Raw genomic sequence first — 23,046 nt, forward strand, 5'->3', positions numbered from 1 at the left:
TGACTTCCCCCTCGTCCTCGTAGACTGAGTGCGTCCTGACGTCACTCGGAGGCGCCTTCACGGGGCACGGCGCGTAGGCCCCGGAGGCTTCTGGGTAGCGGGTTATCCCCGCCCCCCCGCGCCTGCGCCTCCTTTTTCCCTGCCTGACGCCGCTGAGGTCGCACGCGGGAGGCCTCTTCGCCGTCGCCGAGTGAGTGGCGCGGCCCGTTCAGGCCGCGGGCCGGGCCGGGGCTTTCGGTGGCGGGCAGCGTTTGGAGCGGAGTACTGGGAGGGCCTCGGCGGGGAGCCCCGGTACGGTCCGTGTGCGGCCGCGCCCGGGCCGGGGTGGGGCCGGGAAGCCTCGGTTAACGCCACGGTTCTGCCCCTCAGGATGCGCTACGTTGCCTCGTACCTGCTGGCCGCCCTCGGGGGCAACTCCTCCCCCAGCGCCAAGGACATCAAGAAGATCCTGGACAGCGTGGGCATCGAGGCGGACGACGATCGGCTCAACAAGGTGGGCCCCTGCCGGGCCGCGGCCCACCCGACTCGGCCCGGGGGGGCTCTCCCACGCGACCCGAGTTCCCCTTGGCAGAGCGGCTGTGGGGGGAGGTACCTGTTGGGCCCCGCTGCAGCCCCAGGAGCAAACGGGTGCGGGCAAAGCCCGACCGGGCCGGCTTTCGTGGGGGCGTTAACGGGACAGTTAGCTGCCTCTTTCCGAGAAAGGAGAGAAGGGGTGCTCGGTTTCAGAGCCGTCCTTCTCGCCCAGCGCACTCGAGGTGTTGTTCGGACGCGCGGGGGGGGGCGTGAACGGGAGTGTTCTGCGTCCGGTCCCGGCGGGGAGGTCAGGGGCGTGTCGGGTCTGCTCTGAGGGCCCGCGTGTGGGCAGTGCCTAGGGCGCGGGACTCGGGGCGCTGGCCTCTCCCCCGCGCGTCCCCGGGGCCCCTGTGACCGAGGGGTGGGTTCCCGCCGCAGGTCATCAGTGAGCTGAACGGGAAGAACATCGAGGACGTCATCGCGCAGGGTGAGTGTGCGGGCCTGCGTCCCCACGGTCCACCCTAATCCCTGCCGGTCGGTCCGTGGCCTGCAGGCTTCGCTGGTGGACCAGAGCACCCTAGAAGCCCCCACGCGGGAGTGAGCACGGCCTCCGTGGGCTCATGAGGCGGGCGCTTCTAGACACCCCGGGGACGCGACGCTTGGGGGCGCCTCGCTGCCCTGCACCCGTGGGGTCGGGGGCACCAGGCCTTTGCGTGCCCTGGGAAAGACGGGGTGCTCGGTGCCCTCCGGCTCCTGCCCCCTGTCGTTGGACGGACTGCGTTCTGTTGCCGTCGGGCTGGGGCTGGTGGGCCCGGGTGGACAGCTGAGCCGTTGGGGCGGCTGTCGCTGGGCTTGTGACGGGCCCGGGGACGAGCGAGCTCACTGCCGGGGACGCGGCCCGGACACGGGGGCAGCAGGCCCGGCCTCTGCCTGGTATGAGCGCGTTTGTCCGCCGTGGCCCCAGGGTGCGGCGCTGTGGCCCAGCCCCCAGCTTCTTGTGGCTCGGTCCCTAGAAGCCGAGTCCCCGGATCCGCGGTCTCGGGCAGGGGTGTGTGTGGCCTCCCGCCGGCGCTCCGTGGCGGGCCCGGTACACGCACTGGGCAGACCGTCTTCGCCGCCGCGTGGTGGCCCTCACCTCCCCTCTCTGGTCTCGGTAGGCATCGGCAAGCTGGCCAGCGTTCCGGCTGGCGCGGCCGTGGCCGTTTCTGCCGCCCCGGGGTCTGCAGCTCCAGCTGCTGGTTCGGCCCCCGCTGCAGGTAAGGGTAGCTCAGGCCGCTGCTGCCGTGGGTGCAGTGGGGTGTCGGGAGCCTGGTCGGCCCCACCCCGAGGGCCTCGCTCACGGTGCTTTTGCTCCCCGCAGCGGAGGAGAAGAAAGACGAGAAGAAGGAGGAGTCAGAGGAGTCAGATGACGACATGGGCTTTGGCTTGTTCGATTAGAGCCTTGTTCCCTGATGAATAAAAGCCTTTTTGTGTATCTCCTGAGGGGCCTTGAGTGTTTGTCAGAGCCTGGCTTCAGTGCAGGGTGGGCGTGGGGTCCCCGGGGAGGAGGAGCTGGTTGGGGGCAGTTCACAAGGAAGGGGTCTGAGGCGCAGGAGCGCCCGGGCAGGGCACACTTCCTGGGAGTCTCGGGTGTTGCCCAGCCTTGAGCAGGCTCAGGACGGGGCACAGGCCCCCATTTTCCTGGCCCTTGGGGGTTCCTCGGGGAGCAATGCTTTCAGGGAACACCCAGGAAACCTTCAGGAACAACAGGCTGTCAGCTGGGTAGAGCTTTCTCCTGATCCCAAGGTTGGAGGTTTGATCCCTGGTCAGGGCCCTCTTTAAAATCAATCAGAGCAACAGTTGGTGGTCTCTACTGCTCTGAGGAGGGCAGAGGCTGGTGGTTCTTGTTACCCAAGAGGCCTGGGGCCGTGACCCCTGGGTCTCCCAGCACCCCATAGCCTCTGAGCAGCCTGGGCAGTCACTTAGCTCCTCGGAGCCTTCGGTCCCGTCGGGTGGGCCAGCACTTGCTTTGCTGGGCAGGTGTGGACATGCTCAGTGAGTCCTTTCCTGGTTCTCCTGGACTGTGGCTCAGGGTGGAGGCCTTCCTGCTGCTTACCCAGGCGCTGACCTGGCGTGGCTGCTGTTTGTAGGTGCCCCCCCACCCCCCCCAGTACCAGGTCACCCAGTAGACACTCCTCCCCCATCTGGAGGCTCTGGGTCAGCACCTGGCTGGGGAGCCTGTGGACCCCCTGTGGGCTAGCATTCCATGGGAAAATTAATGAGTGTAGTACAGGGGTTGAGGGGGGAAGCCCCAGGGCAGGAGGTAGCATAGGGGTGAGGGAAGGAAGGCCAGAGAAGCAGGGACTAGACTGGGCCTGGGCTTTGGGGGAAGAGGCAGAATCCATGCCCCTGGGAGGGTGGGACAGGGAGTCTGGAAGCACAGGCAAGTCGTGTGTGCGGTGGGGCGCCCCTGTCCCAGTTTCAGTAGAAGGCCCCACAGAGAAGTGGGCCCAGGGTCCAGGCCAGAGCTCACAATGCTGCCCTCAGGCCTAGGAGAGAGGGGCCCTGTGGGCCAGAGGACACCATGCGGGTTGGAGGTGAGCCTGCCTGGCACTGTCCTTGCACACGAGACACCAGCAGCTCCTCCCGTCCCCAGCCAGGGTTCCAGGAAAGGCTGCTCTGTTCCTGGATCCAGAGCTGATGGTTCCAAAGGCTTGGAGGGAGGGAGGGACATGTACCCAAAACAGTTCAACCCTGGTGTGGAAATGGGGACAGAGGTCTGGCTGCACTTGAGGCAGTGCCTCCCCCAAGGCCCCACCGTCCCAGGGAAGCAGAGGCGTCTAGGACCCAGCCCCTCCTTGGAGCAGGTCAGGAGAGGACCTTCTTCGGCCCCTGGTTCAGCCTGTACTGGCTAGCTCCCACCTTGGTCACCCTGGTGAACCCCTGGACTTTCGAGGCTGGCTTTGGGGCTCTGCCCCATCCCCCTGTGCCACGACTTGTCCCCTTCCAGATTATCCTGATGGGGTACCACCCTCTGCACTGTACCTGCATGCAAGGCATTGGGGGGTGGCGTCCCATGTGCGGAGAGGACAAGTCTTTCTAAGTCAAATTAGTTCAGTAAGAGCCCCCTGCATGCCCCTGTCCCAGTGCCCAGGCCCGTTCCCCTCCTCTATCCCCCCCGTCCTGGACATTGGCACAAATGGGGCAGCCTGGGTGGGTGGCCCTGTGTCCTTCCTGAGTTCACTGCACCCACACACCCTGTGTCACCCTCCTTTCCTCCTCGATCTGAATTTGTAAACAACACCGGCCCCCTCCCTCCCCAGTAGGCCTGGGGCTGGGCTGGCTGTTCACTGCACTGCCCTGGGCTGAGTACGGGTGGGTACCTGGAAGCAGTGGCTGAGGACTACAGCGTGACCCCAGATAGCCATGTGCAGGGGAGGCCCTGCTCTGACTTCTGGCCCTGGCCCTGGCCTGGGTGGGGGCTGCGGCCCTGGCACCAGCTGGGTTCAGAGCTGAGCTCCTGCTTGGGGGTTACTGTTCTGAGGAGACGGCCACACGGCTCCCCATGGCCCCAGCATGGACCAGCCCTGGGGTGAGGTGCTAGGACAGCACTGGACCCCAACCAGGCTGGGCCTGCTCCACATACAATCCAGGAGAATGAGGAACCGGGGTGGAGCGTGACAGCACCTAGGGCTCCACCTGCCGGGGCAATTAGCAGGGGTGGGGCCAAGTCCCAGTCAAACCCAAGCAGACAGCACAGTCCGAGGAGCCGGGGCAGGACGCGGGTAGAACCGAGGTTAGTGCCCAGGAGAGGGGCCGCGCAGGGGCAGGGCTGGGGCGTGGGCATCAGGCGCGGTCCGCGGAGCTGGTGTCCGTGTTTAGGTTGTCTGATTAACATCCGGCCCTGGAGGTCTATGGGTCAGTCTGTGGATGAGTCGTGGGTCCTGGGGGTCCCTGGCCTGGGGAGTGGGTGTTGTAGACGGACCACGAGGGAAGAGCTGGAGGCTGCCCAAACACAAAGCCCTCCCCTCGCGAGTGCCCGGCTTTGTACCAGGCTCACGGACTCCGGGAGGCCTGGGCCTGAGCTCCTCGCTCCTGCCCACACCCTTAGGCCACTCTGTGTCCCCTCCCGCCGCGCACGACAGGGAACAGGAGGGCAGCAGGAGGCCAGGAGTCTGGCCTCTGTCTCTAGTCAGGTCACCAGTGCCTGCGGCTCAGGGCCCAGGGGACCCAACAGTGGTAGAAGGGGTTCCAGGCCCGGGGCGGGGCCTTGGGGAGGGGGGCGGGGCTCCAGGGCCCCCGAGGGCGCGGCCGTTCCCCGCGCGCCCCGATTGGGCCGCGTGTGCTGGCCCCGCCCCAGTGGCCCCGCCCCCCCAGTTCTATAAACACCTTCTTCGCTGCCGCCTTGAGCAGCGTCGCCGCCTCCACGGGCGGAGACCTGAGCGAGAGCGACCGCGGACGGGCGGCCGGACCCAGAGCGAGCGGCGAACTAACAGCGTACAGCGAGGCCGGCCGCCCGGGAGCCCCGGACGGCGGGCCGCCACGATGTTTCCCAAGGAAGCGACGTTCCCCCGGGAGACGACTTGGAACATCTCGTTCGCTGGCTGCGGTTTCCTCGGCGTCTACCACATCGGCGTGGCCTCCTGCCTCCGCGAGCACGCGCCCTTCCTGGTGGCCAACGCCACGCACATCTATGGCGCCTCGGCCGGGGCGCTCACTGCCACGGCGCTGGTCACCGGGGCCTGCCTGGGTGAGCGGGCCGTGGGCGGGCCGGCGGATGTTCTTGCGCACAACGCCCCTCCGTCCAGCGCAGGGAAGCGGGAGGACCCGGGCAGTGGGTGCGATCCCGGGCCGGCCTGGGGGCGGGGCCTAGCTTGTTTTGCTCCCAGGGTACCCCTGTCCCAGCGTGCTTCTGGGGCCCAGGCTGCCACCTAGGCCCGCCTCTGGAGCAGAAGTTGGGGCCGGGCAGGTGCATCAGAAGCTATTTTATTAGAAAGAGAAATTAATTTGTGGGCGGGACTGTGAGAGTAGGGGGAGGGGCCTAAGCTGCCCCCTCTTCCGTCCTGAGCATGGGGGTGGGGCGGGGAACTAGGTGCTAGCGGTCACTGTGTCCTGGGGCTATGGTACTCCAGGCCGCCATGGCCCGGGGGCTGGTTTTGGAGTGGCCTCTGAGGAGTACATGTGGGCCGTGTGGCTTGATACTTCCAGAGGGCCACTGGAGCAGGAGCCAGGCAAGTCAGGCCTGGACATGGCAAGCTCTCTCCCACCCTCTTCCTTCGGGCACTCCAGCCCCTGTGGGCCTGGGTCCCCAGCTGTGGCCCCCCGTTTTGACCCCTCCCATGAGGCAGCAGGTGTTTCTAGACTCTAGCCCCATAGTCAGCACTGCAGAGGCCTGAGGTTGCTGGAAAGGAGTCCTCCACTCACACACTTCCTGCGGGCGGGCGCCTGCACGTGGTGTTTACAGCACAGGGCGCTGGGAATGCTGCCCATCCCCCCCGCCCCCCCTACCCCGCCGCTCTGGCAGCCAAAGGGACAGAGGGGTCATCAGGGCCCTGCCTGCAGGAGCCAGTGCAGGTTCTCCCCTGCCTCCTTCCTATGACCTTTGCCCCGAGAGGGTCGTGTAGGAGCATGCCTCTACATTCAGGGGAAGGGAGATCCACTGATGTGGCCCTGACCCTCCCCCCGCCATGGAGGCTTTCAGACCAGTGCTCTCAGTCCCCATACTGGCCTCAGGACACACCTAGGTCCCTGGTGCCCAGCGGAGGACATGGCTCCACAGCACCTCCCCCAACCCACTCCCAAGAAAACTTTCTCACTGGTGGTCTTGGGCAGCTGGAGCCCCCACAGCGTGGCAGGTGCTGGCCTGGGGGGCAGTCCTGGAGGAGGGCACCATCCTACGCTCCTCCACAGGCCCTCCTGCTCCCGGCCACTCCTGGGCTTGCTCCCACGCAGGCTTTGTCCGACGCTGGTACCCGTGGCCCCCAGGAGGAGTGTTGGGGCTGCTTGCTCTCAGCAGCAGTGGAACACACCTGTGCTTTCCAGGGGTGGTGGGATCCAACTGTTTCCAACCTCGTGCTGCCCCTGGGCACGTGGGACCCCTGGGTTGCACTGGGCCTGGTGGGTTTGGCTCTGGCCAAGTAGGTAAAGGCTGAGGTTGGCCAGAGTTGAGCCTCTGCCTACCCTCTTCCTGGGCTGAGTGCCACTTGAGGCCAGGTCTGGTGACTCATGGGTCAGGGCAGACGGTTGGGAAACACCGGGCAGAGGGCAGGCCCAGCCCCAGCTGGCCAGCCCCACTGTCCTCTCTCCCAGGGGTGTTGGCCTGCCTCTCTTCAGAGGCAGGTGGCCAAAGTTCCAGTTGTGGGCCAGGCCCCCTGGTGGACATCGAGATTTCTCTGGGGCAGATGGGATGCCTGGGGCCTTGGCCTTGGAGCCACAGGGCTGTGCGAAGCCCAGGAACGTTGCCCCTGACCCTGGCCCTGCCGCCCCAGGCGAGGCTGGTGCCAACATCATCGAGGTATCTAAGGAAGCCCGGAAGCGCTTCCTCGGCCCACTGCACCCCTCCTTCAACCTGGTGAAGACCATCCGAGGCTGCCTGATGAAAACCCTGCCTGCTGACGGCCACGAGCGTGCCAGCGGACGCCTGGGCATCTCCCTGACCCGCGTTTCTGACGGCCAGAATGTCATCATGTACCAGTTCAGCTCCAAGGAGGAGCTCATCCAGGTGTGCCCTGGTGGGGCGGCACGGGGGCACCGCTGTGCCCGGAGGCCCCGCTCACCGCGCCTCTCTGTCCCGCACCACAGGCCAATGTCTGCAGCACCTTCATCCCTGTGTACTGCGGCCTCATCCCCCCCACCTTCCGGGGCGTAGTAAGTACCCCAGGGACCTTTCTTGGCTGACTGCTGTGGGCTGCGGGACAGGGGTGGGGCGGGCAGCTGTGTCCCCCAGCCCCTCACCCCCGCCATTGCCTATTGCCTCACTTCCCTGAGTTACTCAAGAGCCAGGCCGGCCCAGTGGCCTGTACACTTCCTGTAGCTGCCGCCAGCCCCCATCTGTCTATTTCCCAGCGCCCAGACGGGCCTGTGGCCAGTACCCAGTGGGTAAAAGGCCCAAATGACACAGCCACTAGGGGTGGGGGCGTCACTGTGGGGAGAACAGCTCACCCTGCAGTTCCCTTGCCATGTGACCATGTGTCCCTGCCATCTCAGCGCTACGTGGATGGTGGCATCTCAGACAACCTGCCCCTCTATGAGCTCAAGAACACCATAACCGTGTCCCCCTTCTCGGGCGAGAGCGACATCTGCCCGCAGGACAGCTCCACCAACATCCACGAGCTCCGGGTGACCAATACGAGCATCCAGTTCAACCTGCGCAATCTCTACCGCCTCTCCAAGGCCCTGTTCCCGCCCGAGCCCATGGTGAGCCCGCTCTGGTAGGGCCCAGGCCGGCACAACCTCTCCTCGCCTGTGCCCATTGGGCCTCTCCTGAGCGATCAGGGTGGGTTAGGGACCCGGACAACCCCTTCTGAGGACTGGGGAAGGAGTCTGTGGCCGGCAGGATCTCTCCCCGGGGGCAGCACCTCTAGCCTCTGCCCAGCCTGGATCTCGTCCTGCATCCGTTAGTTTACTGTGGGAGGGGTGGGGAGTGCAGGGATGCCAGGGGCAGAACAGGGACGTCTGACTCGCAGCTCCAATGTATCCGTGCCCTGCCTCAGGTGCTGCGGGAGATGTGCAAGCAGGGCTACAGGGATGGCCTGCGCTTCTTGCGGAGAAACGGTGAGTGGGCGAGGGCTGGGGGTGGGGCTCCGCATCACCGCCCCTCCCTCTCCTGCGCTGACCACGTGTTTGGTCCTCTCCACCCAGGCCTCCTGAACCAGCCCAACCCGCTGCTGGCGCTGCCCGCTGCCCGCCCCCCTGTCCACCAGGATGAGGATGAGGCGGCTGTGGAGAGGGCCAGCATGGAAGGCCACTTGCAGCCACCTGGGGAGGATCCCATCCTGGAACACCTGCCTGCCCGGCTCAATGAGGGTGCGTGGGGGGTGCGGGGCTTAATGAGGGTGGAGGGCCCTGGGGAGGGGAGGGGAGGGGGAGCTGAGCAGGGCTGGGCGGCTGCCCCACCGGCGTCGGCCCACCTGCCCCCTGCGCCTCGCCCGCAGCCCTGCTGGAGGCCTGCATAGAGCCCAAGGACCTGATGAGCACCCTCTCCAACATGCTGCCTGTGCGTCTGGCCACGGCGATGATGGTGCCCTACACTCTGCCCCTGGAGAGTGCTGTGTCCTTCACCATCCGGTATGGGCGGGGGTGGGGCGGGCAGGAGAGGAGCTTGGACCAAACTTTGGGGTCATCCATCAGGGGCGGTCACCCCGGGAAGAGGTAGCTGGTTGCAGGGGGCTGTGGAAAGGTCAGGGCACAGACAGGGCCAAGGGTGGGGGCGTGGGCATGCGGGTGCGCTCCAGCCCTGAAGCCAGACCGCCCGCCCCACCCCAGCTTGCTGGAGTGGCTGCCTGACGTCCCGGAGGACATCCGGTGGATGAAGGAGCAGACAGGCAGCATCTGCCAGTACCTGATGATGCGCGCCAAGAGGAAGCTGGGCAGCCACCTGCCCTCCAGGTGAGCCCCCTCACTGCTGTGCTCCCCCGGGGGCCGCAGTCTCACTGTGGCGGCCCCCCACCCTAAAGCCCCTCTCCCCCCGCCCCCTGCCTGCAGGCTGTCGGAGCAGGTGGAGCTGCGCCGCGCCCAGTCACTGCCCTCGGTGCCGCTGTCCTGCGCTGCCTACTGCGAGGCGCTGCCTGGCTGGATGCGCAACAACCTCTCCCTGGCGGACGCGCTCGCCAAGTGGGAGGACTGCCAGCGCCAGCTGCTGCTCGGCCTCTTCTGCACCAGCGTGGCCTTCCCGCCGGACGCCCTGCGCATGCACACCGCCGCCGGCCCCACCCCCGCGCCCCCGCAGCGCCCGCCCGGCCTGCCCCCCTGCTGAGCGCCTTCGCAGCACCCCGGGGTCCCAGTGCTGAGGGCGGAGCCCTTGCCCCATGAGGCGGGGCCCTGGGGCCCGCCGAGGTCCCCCTCCCTGGCCTGTCTCCATTGCCTCGGGGTGAGACGGGGGCCTCAGGGCTGCGAGACGGGGCTTTGCTGCCGACCCCTGTGCCCACCACTCACTCGCCGCACTGCGTGGGCAGGGTGTGCAGCACCCCGCCCCGAGCCGCAGGGCCCCTCACGTGTGCCTTCATCTGCCCCCACCCCCAGGCCCGCCGCGCGGAGGGCTGGGCCCGGGGGTGGTCCGTGTAGTGTTGCCCCGAGAACAGTGTAGCCGCATTTTTCACGTCTCACTGAAGAAGGTGTGTGAAGCGTTATTTATTTTTCCTGAAGCAGATGTAATAAACGCCACGCTCAGCTCCTGCGTCCTCCTCGTGTGTGACCCCTCTAGCTGGCCAGTGTTGTGCAGCGTCAGGTCAGGGCTTCTGGGGGTCCCTTCTTAAGCCTACCATTCAGGCCTGCCACCCATCCCCCCACAAAGGCACCCATGGGCCTCCTGGGCTGCAGCCCGCTCCTTAGGCAGGGACACATACGTTTGCCCTGAGGCCGGCTGGCTGACCCTTGGGTGCAGCTTTGGGAACACTTGGGATCAAGATCCTTGATGAATAGCAAGCAAAGGCCTGTGTACAGAAGGCAGTGTCTGCACCTCCACTCCATGGTGACCGGGGCAGGGTGGGGTGTGCTGTGGAGGGTGAGGTTTCTGGGAGAGTGAGGGGCTCGCTCCACTTAGGGCGTTTGGCCTGAGGCATCATGGGAGGTACTGGCCTCCCCTGTCATCACAACCATTGGCCAGGTGCATACATGTTCTTGCTCCCTGTCCCCCTCCTTGCACACAGGGTGCCCAGTCCCCTGCCAATACCTAGGAGGGGTCTTGAATATGAAGGTGAGGTCTGAGCTGGAGGGGGCTGGACCTTGTTCTGGGACAGACATTGTTTCCTGGAAGTGTGCTCCGCCTTGGGCAGAGGGAGTTCAGCCAGCCCTCCTTGGTGACCGAAAGGGCCCGGGGGGTGGTGGTGCTGGAACAGCCTGGCGCCTGGCTAGCTGTCTAGAACCCTTCATCTGGCCCAGTTCCACCCCACCGGCCTCCCCCGCCTAGGTGTGGGGTGGCTGCGGTGGCAGTGGCGGTGGCAGCCCCCAGCCAACAATAACGGTGGTGGGACTGCAGGACTGGGTGAGCCGGCTGGGCAGGTCCCTGGTGTTCCTGGGTGCCAGGGGCCGCCCCCCTCGCGGTCTCAAGGCCTTGTCCTATCCGCCCAACCTGTTCCAGTTCATAAGGATCCCAGGCCCCTGGAGAAGCAGAGGCCTCCAGCCCCCAGCACTGCCAGGGCCCTCCAGGTGGGTGCAGGGGCCAGGATGGGGCTGCAGAGGGGAACCCGGGGGAAGAGGGTGAAATTTTCTCCCCCAGCAGGAAGGTCACACGCAGACTCCTCCCAGCTCCCTCTCTCAGCCCTGCCCCAAGGGGAACCCGAGGCAGGGCCATGCCCCAAGAGGAGTGCTGGGGGGCTGCAGAGTGGAGGACCTCCTGCCCCGTCCATCACTCGCCCTCAGCCGTGCACAGCCGTTTGTGCTGATGACCTAAGTGACATTTTCTAGTACGTTACATGTGTCTTATTTAACAATGGGAAAATCCAGGCTGGGAAGGGTTAGGGAGGAAAGGAAAGTGGCCTCGCTCCTGGAGATGCCACTGAGAACGTTTTGCTCTATTTCCTTCCTGCCGTTTTCCCACACACACTTCGCGGCACCTTAAACTGGGATCCTCAGGAGCATGCCCCCTGCTCAGGAAGCGTCCCTAGGTGCCTGGTCATCCCCGCCCCACCGTGCCCGGGGGCTCTGCAGGGACTGAGAGGCGACTGCCACAGGTCGAGGGCGGGTGGGGAGTGAGGCGAGAGCGGGGCTGCCCGGGACGCGCGAGAGGCGGGGACAGGGCGACAGCAGCAGCAGCGCCCCGCCCGGGGCCGGCCCACGCCGGGGTCTCGGTGCCTGCAGGGCCGCAGGAGCCGATTGGTCCCGCGCCCCCCGCCGTGCCCGCCTTTCCGGGATTAGAGGCCAGGTGCGCGGCAGGTGCGGCAGCGGCGCAGCTCTCAGGTAGGCGCCTCGCGGTCCCGCCGCCCTCCCGCGCGGTGCGCTGAGTCCCGCGCGTGGGGTCAGGGACTCTAGGGACCCTCGGGGCGGGGCGCGGGAGGCTCTTCCTCCCTGCTTCCCGCGTCCGGCCGCGCACAGCTTCCGCTGGAACGGACCTCTGGTCCTGGGAGCCCGCGAGCCGCCGGTGGGGTGGCGCGCTGCCTGGGTGAGGCGACAACGAAGGCGGGGAGACTTCTCTGGCCCCATGTCCCCTCGTGTCGCCCTTCTTCAGACCTGCCCTCCTTGGAGACCTATTCTCAGCTTCCCCGGGATAGGGGTGGAACTGAGGGGAACGACGTCAGACCAGGTGCGGGGGGCGCCCTGCTGGGAGTTGGCGGTAGGAAATCCGGGACCAGGGTGTGGTGGGGAAACAGGTGCTTCTGATTCGGGGGCGGGGCGCCCCACGGGGAGGGCGGCCACGCGGCTCCGGGCTATGGAGGGGCCAGTCTGGGGGAAGGTCTCTTAAGCCTAGAATCTGGGGTATTCCTGACAAGGGCTGTGGAAGGCACCCTGTCCCAGGCCAGGACCCTGCACCGGCGCCTGCACCCGTACCCGGAGGGGCCTGGCGCCCGGAAGTGGGAGGGGCTGTGGCAGGGAGGGCGGAGCTCTGAGGCCCAGACCGGGGGCTGAGGACAGATTAGGCAGCACTGGCTGAGTGCTCCCCCTGGCCCAGCCCTGTAACCCTTGTCCCCAACTTTAAGACCCGTTCAACTCCTCCCCCGATGACCCAAGCTCTCTGCGCTCAGTTGCCAGAAGCCACCCTCCTCACTGCCCATCACTAGATCTCCTGTAGTTCCACCCCCCCCCACGAAACTGAGATTGGCCCTCTCCCCAGCCAGTCCCCCCTTGGGCTCCCTCCTGGGCCTGCAGCGCCTTGTTCCCTGGGCAGTCCCTGGGGCCCTGCCCAGCACCCATGACACCCCGTGCCTGCAGCAGCACCACCGAGTGTGTCGGACCCCTCCCCTGCAGCCCCTCCTCTTTGGAGCTGAATCGTGCCTTCTCCCATCTCCCTGTGCTCAGTCCTGGGTCCCGACGGCTCCAGCTTAGCCTTCAGCCACCAGGCACTTCACCCTCTCTCTGCCTCTCCTCCTCCCCCCACTCACTTATTCTGAGCTCCTCCTTGGCTTTGCAGCACCCAACAGCCAAAACCCCACTTTCATGGCCAGCCTTGGGAAGCCCAGGGCTGGGGAGGCGCCGGAGGCAAAGGGCGAGGCGGAGGGGGGCTCTGTGGGGCCACGGGAGGCCATGCTGGCTCAGGCGCAGGAGCTGTTCCTGCTGTGTGACAAGGAGGCCAAAGGCTTCATCACCCGGCATGACCTGCAGGTGAGTCCCCAGTCCCAAGGGGCTGCCCAGCCCAGGGCTCACCTTGGCTGCTCAGCCCCACTCCTTTGTCTGGCCAGGGCTTGCAGAGTGACCTGCTCCTCACGCCGGAGCAGCTAGAAGCTGTGTTTGAAAGTCTGGACCAGGCAGGCACAGGCTTCCTCACTGCCCGAGAGTTCTGCCTTGGCCTGGGTGAGCCCCTCCCTCATGCCCCAACCCTGACTCTCCCCTGGCACACGTGAGACTCCCTGGGGCCCACACAGACTGCAGCTCGGTGCTTCTCTATCACCTCCCAGAACACGCACGACACCACTGCAAGGCTCTCAGAAAGCCCCCCAGCCACTGTGGCATGTATGCAGTTGACCCTTCTGCTTCCCCACCCCCTCTCCCCTGCCAGACCCAGGTGGGGCTGGCTGGGAGCCAGCTGTCCATTCTGGCCTGAGCTCGGCTGTCACCTCCCATTCCCAGGCCTAGAATCAAGCCAGAATAAGGAAGAAAAACAGGAAACTGGGCTCCGAGAAAGGGCGGGATATGTGTGTGTTGTGGGGAGGAGAGGGGAGGCTGAGCTGGGGTGGTAACCCACAGTCCTGCTTATCTCTCTCCATGCCCACAGGGAGGTTTGTGGGGGTGGAGTCAGCCCAGGGCACACTGCCCACCAGGGCTTCTGAGGAAACTTTTGAGTCGGGCTGGTCGGAGGTGCAAGGCACCGGGGGCTCTCTGGAGGAGGAGGAGAGATTCTTCTCTGCACTGGAGCAGCTCGGGGTGGCCGGGGTCCTGAGCGAGTGAGTCCCTGCTGGTCCTGCTCCCCGGTCCCTCGTTCGCTGCTGCCTGTCCACATCGCCCTCCTGCCTGCTCTGGGCAGGGTCCCCAGGTCCAGTCTGGCCCTGCAGTTCCATCTCAGCGGCCACTACCTGGGAGGAGCCCGGCGTGATTTCCCGCAGGATTTGCATTTTAGGAGGCTGCAGTCCCAGCTGCTGGGGAGAGGGGAGGGGTGGTGCAGGGCACCGGGCCTCGTACACATGGCCCAGCCCCGACTACACATGGCCCCTCGCTGTCACACCACAAGAGGGAGGCCTTGCATGCGGCCAACGCGCCTAGCTTGTCTGGGGCTGCAGAGGTCACCTTCGGGGAGGGTGCGGAGGCCCCGCTTTGGCTTCAGCCCCTGCCCGCCCTTCCAGGCAGCGGGCGGTGCGGACGCTCTGGACTCGGCTGCACCAGGAGCGGCCCGAGCTGCTGGGATACTTCGAGGACGTTCTGATTCGAGCGTCGGCCTGCCTGGAGGAGGTGGCCCGAGAGCGAGAGGGCCTGGAGCAGGCGCTGCGGCGGTGAGGGCTGGGGCCCGGGAGGCGGTAGGGGCGCTGCTGGGGGCTGCAGTGCTGGCGGGTTCCAAGCAGCTAGCTGTCTCACTCTGGAACCCCCCAAGGCGAGAGAGCGAGCACGAGAGAGAGGTGCGGTGTCTGTACGAGGAGACCGAGCAGCAGCTCCGGGAGCAGCGCCAGCGCCTGCGGAGTCAGGTGGGACCTCGGCCCCGCCCCCATTCCCTCCAGGCCCAATCCCAAACGCGCGCGTCTCCCTGGCTCCGCCTTCACGGACTTGGTCCCACCCCTGGCCCCTGCTCCCCTGCCGCCCGCGGAGGCTCAGGTGCCCCCCGTGCGTCCCAGGGCCTTCCGCGGGAGGAGCGTAGAGGCCGCCTGGAGCTGGAGCTGCAAACCCGCGAGCAGGAGCTGGAACGCGCGGGCCTGCGGCTGCGGGAGGTGAGCGGCCGGGGAGGGGCGCGTACCGGACTGGCCCAGCCCAGGCCCTCATCCCCACCGCCACCTGCACTGCCCGGTATCCTGTGTCCCCAGCCTCGGAACTGTGGGGCGTCAGGGGCAAACCAGCATCCCGGGGAAGAGGGAGCCCCTCTCCAGCCTCGATTCCCACACACCCCCCTAGTTGGAACAGCAGCTGCGGACCCGGGCCACAGAGCAGCTGGAGGCTCAGGCGCAGAACGCCCAGCTGTGGCTGGCCAACGAGGCGCTGCGGACGCAGCTGGAGGCCGCCCAGGAGCAGCTCCGCCGACTGGAGGGCGACGTGCGGGGCCGCCAGGAGCAAACGCTACGGTGCCCGGGGTGTGGGGCTGGGCAGGCCCTCAGGGGCGGGTACGGAGGGGGCGGTGAGATAGATAGGCGCCGCAAAGCGGGGGTCGCGCTTGGGGCTCAGGTGTGCGCCACTTCCCTCTGCATCCCGAGTGCTAGCCCCGCCCGCACGGTCTGCGGGGGTCAAGGTCTCTAGGGGGTCGTGGAGCGCCCCAGGAGTCTCCCTGCACCCAGGTCACCACCTCCCGCCCGCAGAGATGTGGTTGCCGTCTCCAGGAACATGCAGAAAGAGAAGCTCAGCCTCCTGCGGCAGCTGGAGCTCCTCAGGTTCGTTTGTGCGGCGGCTACGCGAGGGAAGGGGCTCCGTGCAGCTCCCCAAACATCCCTGGCCACTGCCTGGCTGACTGCGAGGAAGTCCTTCCTCGTATCTGTCCCCTCTCCCTCATGCTGCAGCCCCAGGCAGACCCCTCTCTCCTGGTCTGAGGGAGAGTCTGAGTCCACATTCCCCACCCGAAAGCGCTGCCTCCTGAGACTACTCAGAACCCTTGGGCTCCTCCTCTTCCAGGGAACTGAACACGCGGCTGCGAGACGAGAGGGACGCCTGTGAGACCAAGCAGCTGGGCAGTGGCCGCAGGAAGGCTCTGGCCTCGGCCCGCCTGCCAGGGCCCCCCTGCTGCTGCTGCTGCTGCAGCACCTGGGCTCGACCCCCCAGACGTGGCTCAGGCCACCTTCCCAGCACCCGGTGACCCGTCCCAAGTGACTCACTGGGCGTCACCTGGAAAAGTTGCCCCTTTAAAGTGACTCATCCTGGCTGGGGCTGCCCATCTGGGGTGTGGGCTCTATCCCTTGGGATGTCCAGCCTGCTGACGACAGGCATGAAGGAACTCACACGGGGCGGTCAGGGTCTCCTGTGCTGTGCTTCTGGTCCTCATCCTGTATCCATCCCATCAAACCCACCTCTGTCCAGCAGAAACCATCCCCTCCCCCCCAATAAACTCCACTGACATCTGCAGCACAACCTCCTGGACCTCCTGTGTGGGGGGGACCCGCAGGCATCAGGTGTCCAGGGTACATGGGTGGCACAAGTCCACAGCCCTGTGGTCCTGGGGCCATAGGTCCCTGTTTGTGCCTGTGGGTGTCCCTGTGTCTCTGGTCTGACCTTGAAAACTTTAAGTCCCGTAGGCCTCTCTGTAGGGACAAGGAGACAGAGACCCGCTGTCCCACCAGGGAGCACTGGGTTTCCTCCCACTCCAGACTCAGCTGGCCTTCCTTCCCCATGCCTGTCCTCACACAGCTCTGGGGAAAGCACCAGAGTCAGACCAGTCCTGCGTGGAGCATTCTGGGCTAGTCCTGGGGGGGCCTCCCATGCTCGGGGCAGCTGGGAGCTGCCAGCTCAGCCAAGAACAGGGGGCTGGGGCCAGAACGCCTGCTGCCGGGGAGAGCTGCTCCAACCTACTGTGCATATTCAGACCCTGCCTGGGGCTGGGGCTGAGCTGGTGGGATGCAGGCTCCCCTTGTTACCTCCACTCTCATAGCACAGTCCAGGGGGTCAGCAGGACTTTCTCCCTCACGCCTTCCCATCACTGCCAGGCCAGGTGCCCCTCAGGCTGGAGTATCTCTCACCGGGACCCTCCGCCTCCCCCAAGGCCAGCATCTATCTGTTCTGCAGCCTCGGCAGCCTCCGGGTGGTCCCTGGGTTGGAGGAGATAACAGATTGGGCCTGGAGGACAACGGGGTCTTGGACAGAGTCCAGAGCCTTGGCTAGGCTGGTTGCCTCCCCTCCCCTGTCCCTAGTCCAGTTTCTTAGTCTCATGAGGGTGTGGGCCCTGGCCGGGTGGCAGTCCCAGGGCTGCAACTCGCCTGGCCTCCAAAGCCGCAGTAGGGACCCTCAGCATCTGAGCCACCTGGTATCCCGCCCGCCACCTAAGAGCGCCTGTTCAGACCTGCCAGCCATGGGCAGGGGCCCTCGGGTCCCGGTTTGTCTGCCGTGCGCGGACCTGCCGGGGCGGGCCCTCGGGGCGGGGTTTGTCTGCTGTGGGCGGGCATGCGGCTGTGGGCGGGGCCCTCGGGTGTCTGCCTTGGGCAGACCTGCCTGGGCGGGGCGGGTCGTTAGTGGGCGGGTCCCTCGGGTCCCTGTTTGCCGTGGGCCGATCTGCCGGGGCGGGGCCTGTCGTTAGTGGGCGGGCCTGCGCTCTGCGGCGGGCTGTCCTGGGTCCCTGCACCAGCACCGCCCTCGAATCCTCCTGCCGGCTGTGCGTTCCGGGCACTCATAGCCCGTCGCTGCCGCCCAACTCGGAAGTGTGGCCGGTGAGTGCGCCGCCTTTTCAGGCGGAACGCTGGGGCCGAGAGTCCCGAGACCCTGAACGGCGCGGACTCGGAGGACGGGCGAGGCCCTTTCCGGTGGGAGACGGACATCAGGAGGCCGGGTGGGCGGAGGGGGACGCCGGGCAAGGGCGGGGCGCCTCCCGGGTCTTCAGACCCGCATGGCGGCCCCTTCGGGCTAAGGGCCCCAACTAAGCATCCCGCTCTTTGTTCCTGGACGCCGGCCCCCTTCCCTGCGCCCGCAGGCCCGCCCGCCAGCCGCTGCAAGTGGGCGGGCAGCGGTGGCGACTTCATAGCGGTGACGCGGGATTCCCACCGGGCCTGGCTGGAGCCGAGCCCCGGGCCCCCCTCCTTGGCGCGCGGGCCGCCGAGGGCCCGGCTGAGTTGCCGAGCACTGGGGTGGGGCAGCTCTGTTCCCGGCCGCAGGAACTATTTATGGCCGGCCTTTCCCTGGGGGAAAGCACGTCCGCCTTGCTCTCCCGGAAAGAGGGGCCTCTCCTCCTGCGAGGACCGTGCGCGGCCGCGGGGGCTGGAACTGCGTCCGCAATCAGCCTCCGCAGGAGGCCTGGGTCCTCAGAGCAGGCCCAGACTTCCACACCCTCCGCTCCGTGGCTGGCATCTGCGCCTTCTTTTCTTTCCAGGCTGCAGCTACCGCTGCTTGGTGGGGAAAGGGACAGTGGCAGGTCTGGCGCTAAGGCCTAGGGTGTGGCGCCTCGCAGGATCGGACTGTCCAGAAATGTCCTCTGCACTGCCCCTCCGGGCCCAGGCTAAAACATGCGGCCAGACCGCACCCCTTTCTGCTGCTGGGAGTGACGTGTGGTGCTCTGGAGGCCCAGCATGGGACCGGCAGTGGTGGGAGGGGTGGCAGGGTCCTGTCCACCTGTCGTGGGCCAGCCTGTGACCTGTCCCTGCCCTTCTAGCAGAGCCTCCTGGGGAACTTCTGTCCGCCAGCCTTCCTGCCAGCCAGGTGAGTGCTGGGTGGGGCGGCGTAAGCCCAGCTGTGAGCGGTGGTGTGTCTGCAGAAGTGGCCCCAGGCACTGCTGTCTGGGTCCCGCAGCCTTCCCAGGTGCTCCCACGCCCTCCCTGGTGCAGTCACCTCACAACAGAGCGGGCTGGCTGTTCCTGGCCGGGTGCCTCTGAGGAGGAGCACAGCCCGGGGCCGCACTTCTTGCTGGGTTAGTGTGACTGTCCCCTTTCCAGTGACGAGGAAGCCCCAGGCCTGGGGTGGGCATGTCAGCCAACTCTGCCTGTCTGTACCCTCCACAGTCCCCCCTCCCGACTGGCTGGGAGGAAGAAAGGCCTGTCCTTTAACAGAGGCCTGAGGGGCTTCCCTAAGGCCACATGGCTAGTAAAGGGCAGGCCGGTCTGTCTTTGAGTGGCCAACAGATTCCTGCTGCCAGCCTGTGACTTGGGGCTTGGGGAATGCTGGGGGGCGGGGCCCGCATGAGCTCACCCCTCGGTGCCTGCTGGAGCTTCCTACCCTCGCTGCCAGTGGGAGTGAGTCAGCTGGTGATGGTTGGGGGTCCCCTGAGCCCCTGTGCCCTGGGGTAAGGGAAGCCAGGCCCTCCCACCTCCAGGGCTGTGGGCACCCTGCATCTGCCCTGGTTGCAGTGGGTTGGGGGCTCTTAAGCTGCCCGCCCAGGAAGCGTTTGGGCATCGGTGGCCCCTCCTTTTGTCCCCACTGGCATCTGGCTGTCCTCCCACTCAGTTCCTCTGTGACTTCCCCCTGCCTCCCAGCCCCAGGATGGGCGAGTTCAACGAGAAGAAGTCAACATGCGGCACAGTCTGCCTCAAGTACCTGCTCTTCACCTTCAACTGCTGCTTCTGGGTGAGCAGTGGGCATCTGCCTTCTCCCCCGACCCATCATCTCCTCCGCTTGTCATCCTGTCCCTGGTCTGGACCTCACATGCGGTAACTGACCGTTGTGCACACTGCCCACAGCTGGCTGGTCTGGCCGTCATGGCTGTGGGCATCTGGACACTGGCCCTGAAGAGTGACTACATCAGCCTGCTGGCCTCGGGCACCTACCTGGCCACAGCCTACATCCTGGTGGTGGCTGGTGTTGTTGTCATGGTGACCGGTTTCCTGGGCTGCTGTGCCACCTTCAAAGAGCGGCGGAACCTGCTGCGCCTGGTCAGCAGGGCATGGATGGCACTGGGAGCGGGGGTATCTGGGCAGGGGACTCCCCACCTGGCTGGCTGGGACTGCCTCTGGGGCCCTGACTGGGAAAGAAGGGACTGATGGGAGTCAAGTAGGGCACTGCAGGAGAACTTCTGTTCACATGGGGGGTCCCTCCCACCTGCCCAGCCCTCCTGTGAGCCCCCAGCTGGGGGAAGACACCAGCTCCTGAAGGAAGCCCTCCCCTGCTGTCTGGACTGCTCACTCTGTGCCACTTGGGAGCTGAGGGTGGGGACTCTGTTGAGCCTGGACACTAGGAATCCTCATGGCATGGGGGGTCTTTGTGCCCATTGACTGTGTCCTTGCCCTACCTCAGTACTTTATCCTGCTCCTCATCATCTTCCTGCTGGAGATTGTTGCTGGCGTCCTTGCTTACGTCTACTACCAGCAGGTGAGGGGCCCCAGCAGCCCACACGGGGATGTGGACATGCACACGCACGCGGGGACATGCACGCACGCGGGGACATGCACACGCACGTGGGGACATGCACACGCACGCGGGGACGTGCATACACACGGGGACATGCACACGCACGTGGGGACATGCACATGGACATGCACACGCACACGGGGACATGCACATGGTGTGCATATGCACACAGGGACATACATGCACACATGTACTCATGGGGGCATCAACATGCAGACATGCATGCATATGGGGCATATACACACACATGGGGACATGCACATGCATACTGGGACCCCCTTCCCAAGCTCTGGGTCCAACCATTGTACCACCAGACTCTTGATCTGAGGGCTTGGTCACAGGTTGGGCACCCTATGAGGGCTCATGGGGCAGGCGGGCGTCCTAGGAGCTGCAGCCCTCCCTGTTCCTGCCCCTCCACAGCCACTTGGGGGCTTTGCCACCCAGGCAGCATCTGAGTTTGCGCGTGCCTCTCCCTACTGCACCCCCCATACCTCGCCCAGCACCTGCGCCACTCCCATTCTGCCCCAACTTGGAGGGTCTTAGACTGTGGCTGAAGTTATCCCAACCTCACCCCAAGCTGAACACGGAACTCAAGGAGAACCTGAAGGACACCATGACCAAACAGTACCACCAGCCAGGACACGAAGGCGTGACCAGCGCTGTGGACAAGCTGCAGCAGGAGGTAGGTGGGTGGCTCGGGGAGAGGCCTTTCTGGGACCTCTGGGAGTCCCAAGAGCGGTGGGTGGGTGGGACACAGCCCCATGTGTTATCCCGGCAGTTCCGCTGCTGTGGCAGCAATAGTTCCCAGGACTGGCAGGACAGCGTGTGGATCCGCTCAGGGGAGGCCAGCGGCCGCGTGGTCCCAGACAGCTGCTGCAAGACCGTGGTGGCCCACTGTGGTCAGCGGGACCATGCCTCCAACATCTACAAGGTAGAGGTAGGTGGGCGGGGCCTGAGGCTCCTTGCGGGGGACACTGGGTGCTGGGGTGGCCGTCCCCACCCTGCAACAGAGGGGCGCTGGAGGGCTTGCCTGCCTTCAGCGCCCCCATCCCCCTGCTAGGGTGGCTGCATCACCAAGCTGGAGACCTTCATCCAGGAGCACCTGAGGGTCATCGGGGCCGTGGGCATCGGCATCGCCTGTGTGCAGGTGCGGGCCTTGGGGCGGAGCCAGCCCAGTGGGTGCTGGGACACAGAGCGGCTGGGGACTGTGGCCCACTCACGCCAGCTCTGCGCCACAGGTGTTCGGCATGATCTTCACGTGCTGCCTGTACAAGAGCCTGAAGCTGGAGCACTACTGACCCTGCCTGCCTGGCCCTGTGCGCGTGTGCAGCAGCTTCCGTGGACTACTGAGCTGACACTACTGATGCCAGGGAGCTGGGGCCCCTGGATGCCTTCCCCCTCTTCTCCCCCTTTGCCAGGGAGGCAGTGTTCCTGTGCCCCCACCACCGTGCCGTCACTGTGACTTCTGGGGACCCCCCCACCCCCAGAGGAAGCTTTAAGTGCCTTTTGCTTCACACCAAAGACCTGAGGCTTGAGGGAGGGCCCCCCCCTGCAGTGGGGAATGGGCAGCATGTCTGCCTGCATGGGGGTCCGGGTCTGGCTGGTGGGGTGATTGGGTTCTGACAATCAAGTACCCCGTTCCACAGGCCACCTCCCTTGGGGGTTATGGCACCTCAGGGTGCACCCTAATGCCTGTTGGAGGGTCTGGTTTGGGAGGAAGTTGGGCAGAAATAGGCTGGGTTGGTCCACCCCATGGTGCTCCCAGTTCCTTGGACATAGCCCACACGGAGGTTGCGGCAGGCCTTGCAGGGGTGCTGCTGGGGGGGGGGGGTGGTAGGTGCAGGGCACACGAATCAGCTGCAGCTAAGGGGTTCCATGTACCTCCCACCAGGTCGGAGTGCAGCACCTGTAGGGGAATACCAAGCAAGCCAGCCCTGTCCCCAAGGCCCTGTGCCTCTGATCCCCTGGTCCCAGAGACCCTTCTCTGCTGAGCCTGCTTTGTCTTTCCACTGCTCACCATCATCTGAACAGCCACAATGGTCACTGCTGTCTTCCCCTCCCTGGGGACAGGGGTTTGGGGGGTGTACTCACTGCTGTATTACAAATGCCTAGAATTGCTCCTGCCACACAGCAGGTGCTCAATAAATGATGACTCACAATGTTGGTGAGACGGTTCTGGTCCTCAGACCCCTCATGTCTAGCAGATTGGACAGACCCACCCACCCAACTGCTGTGACAAGAGGAGGGCATGTCCTAGGGGCCAATGACAGCCGGCGGAGAGCTAACAGAACTCAAGGGGGGATGGCCATGGCAGGGACAGCAGAGCCCCCCACCCTGGGAAGGTGGTGGTGCAGCTATAGGCCAGGTGGGAGAGGTGCCGGGCCCCGGGTCGTGGTGGGATGCATGCTGTTACTAGAAGCCAGTGCTTGGCCACTGCGCCTCTGCCCCATTGGCTGTCCGGCTCCTGTCCCCAAGGCTTGATCTGTTCACCCTGGGCAGACCCCAGCTCAGGTATCTGGCCAGCGAGGCCGGAGAAGCTGCCTTACTTCCTCCGCACGGTGTGCCTGCCTTCTGCAGGACAGAGGGCCCTGGGGCCTGTGTGACCCCTGCCCATGGTCACAGCTCTTCTGGCTGGATTCTGCTAATGCCCAGGACACTGGACCAGCCCTGATGCCCAGCGGAGCTTCTGCAGGGCCACCTGTGACCTGCTGTGGGGGGCGGGGTCTCAGGCTGGCTGCAGAGGCCAGTGCTGGCCCTCCCTTCTGCAGGAAGAACCTGGTTGTTTAAGTCCCGGGAGGGAGGAAGTGGGGACCTCAGCACTCGACCTAACGAGCACCCAGAGCATGGAGGTGCGCATGCCAGTGCCCAGTGCTCTCAGCTGCCTGTGCCTTCGTGGGGCTGAGAGCACCCCCTCCGGAGAGAGACACCCCAGGCTGAGCAGCTGCCTCGGGGATGGCTCTCCCTCCTCCTGGGCCGTAGGGGCCCTGCATTCACCCCCCGAGAGGCCTCAGGCATGAGGCAGGACACAGGAACACGGGCGGTGGTGGGTCCCATGAAGCCAGACCAGGTGTCGGA

The 23,046-nt window shown here is 65.8% G+C and overlaps 4 protein-coding genes, 1 long non-coding RNA gene and 1 other non-coding gene across 15 annotated transcripts; all 6 read left to right on the plus strand.

The window, feature by feature from the left end:
• The first annotated feature begins 105 nt into the window (after positions 1-105).
• Positions 106-1,987, plus strand: RPLP2 (ribosomal protein lateral stalk subunit P2). Its single transcript, XM_090292430.1, has 5 exons — positions 106-190; positions 370-493; positions 952-1,000; positions 1,671-1,769; positions 1,874-1,987. The coding sequence occupies exons 2-5, from the start codon at positions 371-373 to the stop codon at positions 1,948-1,950; spliced, it is 348 nt and encodes a 115-aa protein (XP_090148556.1). The 5' UTR covers positions 106-190; position 370; the 3' UTR covers positions 1,951-1,987.
• LOC150017311 (small nucleolar RNA SNORA52) lies at positions 1,026-1,158 on the plus strand. The gene has a single exon (XR_016509502.1). It is a non-coding gene; the product is annotated as a small nucleolar RNA SNORA52 (small nucleolar RNA).
• Positions 1,988-4,886: 2,899 nt separating the features above from the next.
• Positions 4,887-9,640, plus strand: PNPLA2 (patatin like domain 2, triacylglycerol lipase). The gene is made up of 9 exons (XM_090292149.1): positions 4,887-5,242; positions 6,981-7,213; positions 7,294-7,359; positions 7,699-7,908; positions 8,205-8,265; positions 8,353-8,517; positions 8,646-8,778; positions 8,977-9,099; positions 9,196-9,640. Exons 1-9 carry the CDS (start codon positions 5,038-5,040, stop codon positions 9,464-9,466), a joined length of 1,467 nt encoding a protein of 488 aa, XP_090148275.1. The 5' UTR covers positions 4,887-5,037; the 3' UTR covers positions 9,467-9,640.
• A 1,162-nt stretch (positions 9,641-10,802) lies between these two features.
• Positions 10,803-16,053, plus strand: CRACR2B (calcium release activated channel regulator 2B). 9 transcript variants are annotated; one of them, XM_090292226.1, is made up of 11 exons: positions 10,809-10,857; positions 11,509-11,607; positions 11,876-11,950; positions 12,776-12,966; positions 13,044-13,155; positions 13,577-13,745; positions 14,142-14,288; positions 14,387-14,717; positions 14,899-15,074; positions 15,297-15,368; positions 15,607-16,053. In XM_090292226.1, the coding sequence occupies exons 4-11, from the start codon at positions 12,802-12,804 to the stop codon at positions 15,785-15,787; spliced, it is 1,353 nt and encodes a 450-aa protein (XP_090148352.1). In that variant the 5' UTR covers positions 10,809-10,857; positions 11,509-11,607; positions 11,876-11,950; positions 12,776-12,801; the 3' UTR covers positions 15,788-16,053. The 9 variants fall into 9 exon arrangements, with proteins under 9 accessions (XP_090148300.1, XP_090148326.1, XP_090148334.1 ...); XM_090292232.1 differs by lacking the exon at positions 11,509-11,607 and having other exon boundaries at positions 10,811-10,857; XM_090292174.1 differs by lacking the exons at positions 11,509-11,607; positions 11,876-11,950 and having other exon boundaries at positions 10,803-10,857.
• Positions 16,054-17,201: 1,148 nt separating this feature from the next.
• On the plus strand, positions 17,202-18,738 carry LOC150017314 (uncharacterized). Of its 2 annotated transcripts, none has more exons than XR_016514266.1 (3): positions 17,202-17,348; positions 18,284-18,330; positions 18,421-18,738. It is a non-coding gene; the product is annotated as an uncharacterized LOC150017314 (long non-coding RNA). The 2 variants fall into 2 exon arrangements; XR_016514264.1 differs by having other exon boundaries at positions 18,287-18,330.
• A 341-nt stretch (positions 18,739-19,079) lies between these two features.
• On the plus strand, positions 19,080-22,113 carry CD151 (CD151 molecule (Raph blood group)). The gene is made up of 7 exons (XM_090292371.1): positions 19,080-19,191; positions 19,305-19,496; positions 19,858-19,932; positions 20,549-20,653; positions 20,750-20,908; positions 21,032-21,118; positions 21,210-22,113. The coding sequence occupies exons 1-7, from the start codon at positions 19,108-19,110 to the stop codon at positions 21,267-21,269; spliced, it is 762 nt and encodes a 253-aa protein (XP_090148497.1). The 5' UTR covers positions 19,080-19,107; the 3' UTR covers positions 21,270-22,113.
• The last annotated feature ends 933 nt before the right edge of the window (positions 22,114-23,046 follow it).

Source organism: Furipterus horrens, unplaced genomic scaffold, assembly GCF_987537825.1.
Source record: "Furipterus horrens unplaced genomic scaffold, mFurHor1.1.pri manual_scaffold_2, whole genome shotgun sequence".
NCBI classification, from domain to species: Eukaryota; Metazoa; Chordata; class Mammalia; order Chiroptera; family Furipteridae; genus Furipterus; species Furipterus horrens.